Raw genomic sequence first — 8960 nt, 5'->3', positions numbered from 1 at the left:
TCTGTTCGTTTTGGGAGAGAGTTTCATGTGTTTTTTGTTGAGTCTCGACTGGAACTGTCATCTACTTAACCAATGAAAACAATCCCTTTCCCAGATCAATCATGAGAGTGCCCCCTTTCACAGCCTATAAAACCCTAGACTATCGGGCTTGCAGTTGGCTCCCGTCTTTAGGGACCCCTCTAAGTGCTGCTGGGAGTTTCCTCCCCCTCTTTGCCTTTTTGCCTTTTTAGGGGTCCCTCTTAGTACTGTTGAGATTTTTTCTTCACTTTTGTTTTTTTAAATAAACTTCTGCTTTACACACCCCTCCTTGTCCCTGCTCTTCATTTTTCATGAGCGTGAGACACGAATCCAGCAGAGGGAAAAAACGTGGGAACTGCAGACTCCTGCAACAGTGATGGCTCAAGCAGCTTGGCCCCTGCCACCTGCATGGGAGACCAGGATTTGCGAGGGGTCAGGTAAGGTCCTGCAAGAGTGAGGAAGCGGGGCGCTGGATTCTGTCCCGGTTGCCCCTCTTCCAGGCCAGCTCTCTGCTGTGGCCCGGGAGTGCAGTGGAGGATGGCCCAGGTGCTTGGGCCCTGCACCCGCATGGGAGACCTGGAGAAGCACCTGGCTCCTGGCTTCGGATCAGCTCGATGCGCCGGCCGCAGCGCGCCAGCCGCAGCGGCCATTGGAGGGTGAACCAACGACAAAGGAAGACCTTTGTCTGTCTCTCTCACTGTCCACTCTGCCTGTCAAAAAAAAAAAAAAAAAAAAAAAGTGAGGAAGCAAACGCCCGCCTTGGCAGCTGCTCACTTGAGGCGCCCCATCCTGACTGCTGCAACAGGAGGCTCCCTGGCGGCAGTAGAACTTGGGCTTTGCTCACTCTCGTTTCTTCAGCATGGGACAAGAACCAACACTGTTCTTGCCCCATGACAGATTGAGTTCCTGGGCTCCTGGGTTTGAGCTGGCTGTTATGGGCATTTGGGAACCAGCAGATGGGAGCATGCATATACTCTCTGACTCTGTCTCTCTCTGCTTTGAAAGAAAGACCTCTCAGGTTTCTAATTGTTTAATAAAACTGCTTTGGTGAACATGCCAGTATCCAGCAATGTTCCCCAGGGCCTTCTCCTCTCCCTTATCACCCGGGCATTTTCACACAGTCAAGTAGCCAAGTATTTCCAATATCACTACTTTGCTGATGAGAAAACTGAGGCTCAGAGAGACAAAATGCTTGTCTTAAGGTCATTAGTAGTAAGTAGTGAACTGAGATTTTTCTCAGTCTGACCTCTGAATCTGCACTCTAGCTTCTCAATGTCCTTGGGACAAATCCAAATAAACATGGGTTTAAAGGGTTTTCCTGGTCTGGTTCTTGTTCAACCACCCAACCTTATTTTTAGACACTCCTCTCACTGAAACTCCTTGCAGCCTCAGTCCGCACCATGTTCTCTCAGTCCCTTGACTTTGCACATGGATTCCTACGGCTTGAAATACTCCCTCCCACCCCCTACTCTCCATCTGTTTTCCCTTTAGTTGACTCAAATGGTCTTTGGGTCTTGTTTAAGGTGCTTCCTCCAGTGGGAAGCCTGCCCTGACTCCAAGGTGGGGCTGGATGTTGCTCCAGCATTCAGGAAGTTCTCTGGTGCCACCTGCTCTCTCTTATGAGAGTGGGGAGGCACTGCCTTGGGCATATTTATTCAGCTGTTCACTCCCCCAACCCCCTCGACCCCCCACCCCCATGGTGAGCTCCTTGTACACCAGCACTGGTGATCTGTTCATTACCACATCCTTAGCACACATCTAGAACACAGTGGGAGGTCCTCTTACCCTATACTTGTACTTACTGAGACAGTCAACAGAAGTGCTTTAGCCAAGAAGCTATGGGGAGGGGTCAGCACTGTGGTGCATCAGGCTAAGCAGCCCATTGCCTGGCCAGCATCCCATATGGGCACTGGTTCAAGTATCCATTGCTCCGCTTCTGATCCAGCTTCCTGCTATTGTGCCTGGGAAAGCAGCTGAACATGGCCCAGGTGCTTGGGCCCCTGCACCGACGCAAGAGACCCAGCATGGCCCAGCCTTGGCTGTTGTGGCCATTTGAGGAGTGAACCAGTGGAGGAAGATCACTCTTCTGCCTCTCCCTTTCTGTAACTCTGCCTTTCAAGTAAATAAATCTTTAAAAAAAGGGAAAAGCAGCCGCTGTGGGGAACCACCCATGTGTTGAAGCATGGCGGTGAGCTTATCAGACCTGTGCTAGCAAGGGCCAGCTCAGGGCAAGCCATGCACACAAGGGACCACCCTCACCAGCAGCAAAGAATGCAAATTCACTTGCTTTGAAACTTGGTCTCCTGACCACGTCTGGATACTAGGAAATCCCAGACACTGTCACGGTGATGACCCCGGTTTCCCTTAAAAAAAGCTCGTTTCTTGGGGCTGGACCCTCACAGCGAACTCCACTGAAATCTGGAGTTCCCTGTCTCGAAGACTGACAGACGGGCCGTGGAGCCCGCAGCTGTAGTTCTGCGGGCCCCTCCAGCCTAGACCTTCCCATACCTACACTTGCCCGCTTGCTCTTAAATATGCCAAGACTGCTTCCTGTGGAGAAAGACTGGGAGACCTGCGGCTGGAGGCAGTGCTCACAGCTCCTGGCTGGCCACGCAGAGCGATTAGAGCGCTCGTGCCTAGTGCACTCCCCAGACGGCGCTCTCTTGAGGGTGAAGGACCGCGTCGCGGGGCGCCGGGAAAGATGCGTCCAGATGGCTCTGGATGCGTGGAGAGGAGCAAATGAGCCGAGGGAGCCGCAGAGCTGAGCCCTGCCGAGGTGCGGGCTATGGGCCTCGCAGCCGAGGGCCCCGAGGCCTCCCTCGCGCCGGCTAGGGAAAAGAGAATCGGACGCTTGTAGGGGAAGGGGCCAAGACTCCAGATGACCGCGACGCGCACTACCAGGCTGAAAGGGGCGGGTCTGGGCGCCGCGCCTCCCGTGCTCGGGGCCGCAGCTCTGGGCGCTGGGGGCGGGAAGAGGTGGAGCCACGTGGGGAGGAGCAAAACCCGGAGGCCCCGGGCACCTTGGGCAGAGCCAGAGCGGCAGGAGCCCGAGTGCGGGCGCCCTGCCTTGGGGAGCGCCCGCCGTCTGGGCTGAGCGCAGCCTCAGCCGCTGCAGCCAGTGCCGGCGCCTGCCTTCGGTGCGCTGCTCAGGGGAAGACCGGGGCCGCCGGAGGCGCGAGCCACCGGCTCTTCGCCAACCCAGCAGCTGCCGCGCTACTCCTGGCGCCCCAGCAGGACCCGGCCGGATCTGCCATCTGCGTCCGGCTTGCACCATGGATCCTTCGGAGAAGAAGATATCTGTGTGGATCTGCCAGGAGGAGAAGCTGGTGTCCGGCCTCTCCCGCCGCACCACTTGCTCGGACGTGGTGCGGGTGCTGTTGGAGGACGGCTGCCGGCGGCGACGGAGGCAGCGTCGGAGCCAGCGGCGCGGGACGGCCAGCACCCCGCCAGGCGCGGGGGAGCTGCCTGAACCCCAGGACGAGGACGACGAGGACGACGACGAGGCGCTGCCGCAGGGCATGCTGTGCGGGCCCCCGCAGAGCTACTGCATCGTGGAGAAGTGGCGCGGCTTTGAGCGCATCCTGCCCAACAAGACACGCATCTTGCGCCTCTGGGCCGCCTGGGGCGACGAGCAAGAAAACGTGCGCTTCGTGCTGGTGCGCAGCGACGCGTCGCTGCCCAATGCCGGGCCCCGCAGCGCCGAGGCGCGCGTCGTGCTCAGTCGGGAGCGACCCTGCTCGGCCCGGGGGGCTCCGGCGCGGCCCAGCCTCGCCATGACCCAGGAGAAGCAGCGGCGGGTGGTGCGCAAGGCCTTCCGCAAACTGGCCAAGCTCAACCGGCGGCGCCAACAGCAGCCGCCGTCGTCCTGTTCTTCCACTTCGTCGTCCACCGCCTCGTCCTGCTCGTCGTCACCGCGGGCCTACGAGAGCGCGTCGGTGGAGCGCATGGAGACGCTGGTGCACCTAGTGCTCTCCCAGGACCACACTATCCGCCAGCAGGTGCAGAGGCTGCGGGAGCTGGATCGCCAGATCGACCGCTACGAGGCCAAGGTGCACCTGGACCGCATGCGGCGGCACGGGGTCAACTACGTGCAGGACACCTACTTGGTGGGGGCCGGCATCGAACTCGAAGGGACCACCCCGGGAGGGGAACCCGAGGAGGTGGCGGCGGCGCAGGAGGCTGCGGCAGGGGCGGCGGCCCTGGATGGCGAGGCGCAGACGGCGGCGCTCGAGGAGCTGGCCCGGCGTTGCGACGACCTGCTGCAGCTGCAGGAGCAGCGGGCCCAGCAGGAGGAGTTGCTGGAGCGCCTCTCCGCCGAGATCCAGGAGGAGCTGAACCAGCGGTGGATGCAGCGGCGCCAGGAGGAGCTGGCGGCGCGGGAGGAGCCCCCGGAGGCCCCCAGCGGCCCGGACGGCGAGCTGCTGCTCGAGCAGGAGCGGGTCAGGACGCAGCTCAGCACCAGCCTGTACATCGGGCTGCGGCTCAATACGGACCTGGAGACCGTCAAGTCGGACTTGGATTACAGCCAGCAGCAGTGGGACAGCAAGGAGCGCGAGCTCCAGGGCCTTCTCCAGACTTTGCACACATTGGAGCTGGCGGTGGCGCCGTGCGGGGCTCCCGGCTCGGGCGCACCCGCGCGGGAACCCCCCCAGCCTCAGGCCTGCGCCGAGGTGTGGGTGGACCAGGCCCGCGGGATGGCCAAGAGTTGTCCAGGCAACGACGAGGACTCGGACACCGGGCTGAGCTCGATGCACAGCCAGGACTCGGACTCGGTGCCGGTGTGCGAATCCCTCGTGTGAGAGAACAAGGGCGGCTGGCGGGCAGGGACGCTGCTCCCTTCCTTGCAGCGTTACCCGGCCCTGCCGGCTCGGGGACGGAAAGCCGGCTGGGGTGAGCCGGGAGCTGCCCCGGTCCTACTGGGCGGGGGAGGGCTGGGGACGCCTGCCTGGCAGGGGCGCTTCTCTGGCGCCCGGGGTCAGTGTGGGGGTGGGGGGCGTGAGGACGAGGAGTCTGGATCTCCAATCCAAGCTCTTGGTAGGGAAGGAGTGGGTGGGAGGTGGAGGTGAGAACCTCCTGTACTGGAAACCCAGCGCCGCGAGGAAAATGACGTGGTCCGAGCCCATTTTCACAAAAGCAAAAAAAGTATTAGAGAGATTTCATCACTTTTCTGTACGGGAAGCACTGATGGCAGCTAGAACTTTAGTTTGTGGCTTGAGGTGCTCTTACACGAAACACTTGGATGAGAAGGAAATTCCCTGAATGTTAATTGTGACTGTAAACGTGTTAAAACTAGCCGAAGAGGACGCACTGGTGTTGGTCTCAGCCTTACTTACATCTTTGTTGCAATCCATAGGCACCCAGATCTTGGCTGTTTACATTTCTGCACATTTGGGGATTACCCATCTACTAACTCATTTGCCTTTTATTTTCTTTCAAAAGCTAAGCCGTATGGCAGTGGAAGCCTTCCTCCACCTTAGTAAATACGATATATGTTAGAGCGGGACCCTTTCCCCCAAATAACCTTTTATTAATACAAAAGCCAAATCCAACCCTTTTGAGAGATACAATCCTGGCAAGCATAATCCCTGGTTAAAGTTTAATCGGGGACCTTTGGGGTCCCTCCCTACGAAGACAGGTGTGTGCCCCTTTAATTCTGACTTAATCACTATTTCAGAAAAAAATTGCAGAGTTCACATTATGCACAGCTTCATTTGCTGTTTTGTAAGCACTGTAGTGTAAGAGTGGAAAGCAAAGCTCTTTGTCAGTGGTCAGCTTTTAAAGTGAACTGTACGATTAAAACCAACCACAACCTCAACAGCTTCTTAGCCAAACACAAACCTCACTTCTCTGTCTGTAGTCAGAGACTGATCTCTTGTTTAACCTTGAGATAGTGTAAATATCAGGGCTGGCTAGATAAGGTGTGAAAATAAAATAGAACAGTTTCACAGTACACCTTGGGAGAACCAGGAGATCGACAACAGCGTGTAACCATGGATAAAAGCATATAAAAGTGAGCTAAGGCCTCGAATCACTCGTCTGGTACACATCTGTGCACGCGCCAGGAAATGCAAGGGGCACTCTCTCAGTAGCTGGTCATAGCTGGTAGGAACTCAGTGTTAATTGTTCCAAGGATTTCAATGAAAACTTATCAGATGTAGCTAGTTGTTGGCCCCATGGAAGGAGCCTGCTGGCCCATTTCCCTCTGGAGCTCAGGACTTGTGTGCGTGTGGGATCTAATCTCTCCGGAGGAGGAATTAACAATGAGGTGTGTGTGGTGCCGGCTGGTGCAGGAGCCTGGTGTCACCTGTGGCTCCGGTTTCAGCCCGGCACAGGAAGATCGCTTCAGAGGTCTCCTTGTAGAGAGAAGTCTCTTCCCTTGCAGACTTTCTCTGCTTGTTGCTGGGAGCTTTGCCCTGCTGACCTTCTCCGGCCCCCACCAGCCCCGCCAGCACCGCTGCCCTGGTGTCACGACACCTGGAAAAGTGTTCCGACTGCCAACTAAAATGGGAATGAAAAGGCTGTTCTCTTAATTGCTGCTTTCCAAAAACATTACCTGGCATAATTACAGTTTTTTAGTTTTGTCTGGAGCAGAAAATATCGATGTATTTGGTTTTTTGAGCATGATGAAAGTGAGACAGGGACCGAAAGAAAGCCCCTGGCCCGGGACAGTCATTTGATCCCAGAGACACAGAGCCCAATGCGAGCTTTCATTTTTGAGGCCGAGGTAAAATCCCCAGTAGAGAGTGACAAATGCTGCTCACCTGATGGTTTATGCTGGCGATGAGCTGACCTGGTGGTTTTGAAATTATTGTGCTTTCTCCCCCGACCCTGCGGGGTGGGCAGGAGAGGCTGTTGGATGTTTATTAGCTTAAAGAAGAACACAGAAGTTGGCAGAACAGGACTGCCTGGCAGAAAGGGACTGTATTTCTCCTCGCTGTTATGATTTTAAACTTTGATGGGCTGCTGACGTCAGCAAATATGCCTGAAGTCTGTAAAGCAAATAAACCACATCACAGGGAGAAGGCCTGTGGGAGTTTCTGGTGTGCTGTTTCTAGAACCTTCCCTGTGCCGACAGACCAGCTGAAGGTGCTTCTCCAGTCAGCTCTCAGGCAGCCAGGCCGGCCGTCCCACCAACAAAGGGCACCCAATCTGGCCATTTTTCCATTCATCCAAATCAATTATCCTCCCAGAAGGCACTCTGTGTGGGTAGGAGGAGGGTGAGTGGGGGCTGGGAGGAGCGGGGGAGGGGAGAGAGAGAGAGACAATAGTTCTTTTTGCTAAGAACTTTTGCAAGCCTGGGAAAGGCGCAGTGCAGGTATAAAAAGCACCAAGACAGGGTCTGTGCATACGCGGTGCTTAATAAATGCTAACTATTTCGGATTTCCACTCACATTTGTAGTACTGTGGCCTTTAGAATGAATGCATGGCAATGAATGCACCAGCATGGGGGTCCAGTGCCCCTGGGCACAGTAACCCTGGGTCTCCAGGCCTAGCAGAAATCCTGGAGGGAACCAGCAGGCGCTCGGAGAAGAGTAGAAAGTCGGCGCCTCACCAGCCAAGCCCATCCTTTCTTTGGCATTGAGACAACTTATTGTCTCTTTTACTGACTTACTCTACTCTGGGCCATCTTCCAAACCAAGAAAATTCCATATGACGTCTCCATGTGCATTTACTTCCTTGTAAAATGTTTACTATTGCCATTATTATTTGCTGACTAGAAACGTTATATACTATTATACCTAGGATCAACCTAAAAGTAACATGGATAAAAAGGAAGAAAAGTCACTCAAATCTCTGTGAGCAAAAACCCATCACTACCATGTTTTGCTGTGTTTCCTTTCAGACCTTTTGAATTATGAAGATTTTATATATTACTTATGATGTAAAAATATAGCCTTTTTGATAATGTTGCATATATGGTTTAATACTCAGGTTTGGGCAGACTATTTGTAAAAAAATCCATTGAGCTGGTGGATGTAGCATAGTTTATGTAACCACTCAGGTTTATCAGGTCATTCCTATATTGTTTGACTACTGTAAAATAACACAATAAGTATCTCTGAGCATGTCTCTGTTCCCCTAATTAGACTCCCCACACCTGCCGTATAATAGGTTCCCAGGAAAAGAATTCCCAGGTAAAAGATACAAATATTTAGGGGTTTGGTGCTTACTGCCAAACTGCTTTTCAAAAGATTTGTTCTAATTACAGTCAGTCATGCACGAGAATGCCAGTTTCACCACAGCTTGGCTTTCATTGGATGTTATATTTTGTTAAGAAAATATTTAATCAAAATTAGTTAATTCTTGTGGCCTCAGGAAGCCAGGGCTGGCGGTCACTGACTTACAATATGCTTCCAGCAACAAAGACAGCTGATTAGAGGTGTGGTGAGGATGGGGGTATTCTTTCCTTGCCTGGTTTTTCTTCCTGACCCTGTGTAGTAGGAATCTGTTCCTATCAGAATTGGCCAATGATAGGCAAGTACGAGGGTAAAAACTCCACATGTGTAGGACTAAGGAGCTGAACAGGACAGCCAGATTCATGAAAAGAACACGCTCGTTATCCTTTTCATCTTGAGTCCAGAATAAGTTATTCTTGGGAGGTAATGCTGTAAAACGTATTTGATCTTGTACTTCTCCCTACCCACCCCTATCAAAAATTAATTCAAAATAAAATAAACACATAAACCCAGTCCTTTATTAACAGCTTCGATTTTTTCAGAAGTTCCTATATATTTGAGCTTGTTCCTAGATTCCTGAGAAGGGAAGATTGGATCATGACCATCTGAAATTTCCAGTGCGAAATGTTTGTGAAATTTGTTTTCTTAAACAGAAAGGAAGGAGGGTGCGGAAGAGCCAGCTTCTGTTGACTGTTTTCCAAGTGCCTTGTGCTGAGTGTTTTCACAAGCCTTTGCTTTGCATTCAAAGCAAAGGAACTTAGTGAC

The 8960-nt window shown here is 53.6% G+C and overlaps 1 protein-coding gene across 1 annotated transcript; it reads left to right on the top strand.

The window, feature by feature from the left end:
• Positions 1 to 3033: 3033 nt before the first annotated feature.
• On the top strand, positions 3034 to 8712 carry RASSF10 (Ras association domain family member 10). Its single transcript, XM_008266370.5, has one exon. The coding sequence runs from the start codon at positions 3291 to 3293 to the stop codon at positions 4815 to 4817; it is 1527 nt and encodes a 508-aa protein (XP_008264592.4). The 5' UTR covers positions 3034 to 3290; the 3' UTR covers positions 4818 to 8712.
• The last annotated feature ends 248 nt before the right edge of the window (positions 8713 to 8960 follow it).

Source organism: Oryctolagus cuniculus, chromosome 1 (genome assembly GCF_051225735.1).
Source record: "Oryctolagus cuniculus isolate XC-2025 breed Fujian yellow rabbit chromosome 1, ASM5122573v1, whole genome shotgun sequence".
Taxonomy (NCBI): Eukaryota; Metazoa; Chordata; class Mammalia; order Lagomorpha; family Leporidae; genus Oryctolagus; species Oryctolagus cuniculus.
The sequence above is the reverse complement of the archived record's forward strand: the minus strand, read 5'-3'. Positions and strand labels throughout refer to the sequence as shown.

Coding starts and splice junctions, on each gene's coding strand:
- RASSF10 (XM_008266370.5), top strand. CDS start 3,291: ATGGATCCTTCGGAGAAGAAGATATCTGTGTGGATCTGCCAGGAGGAG.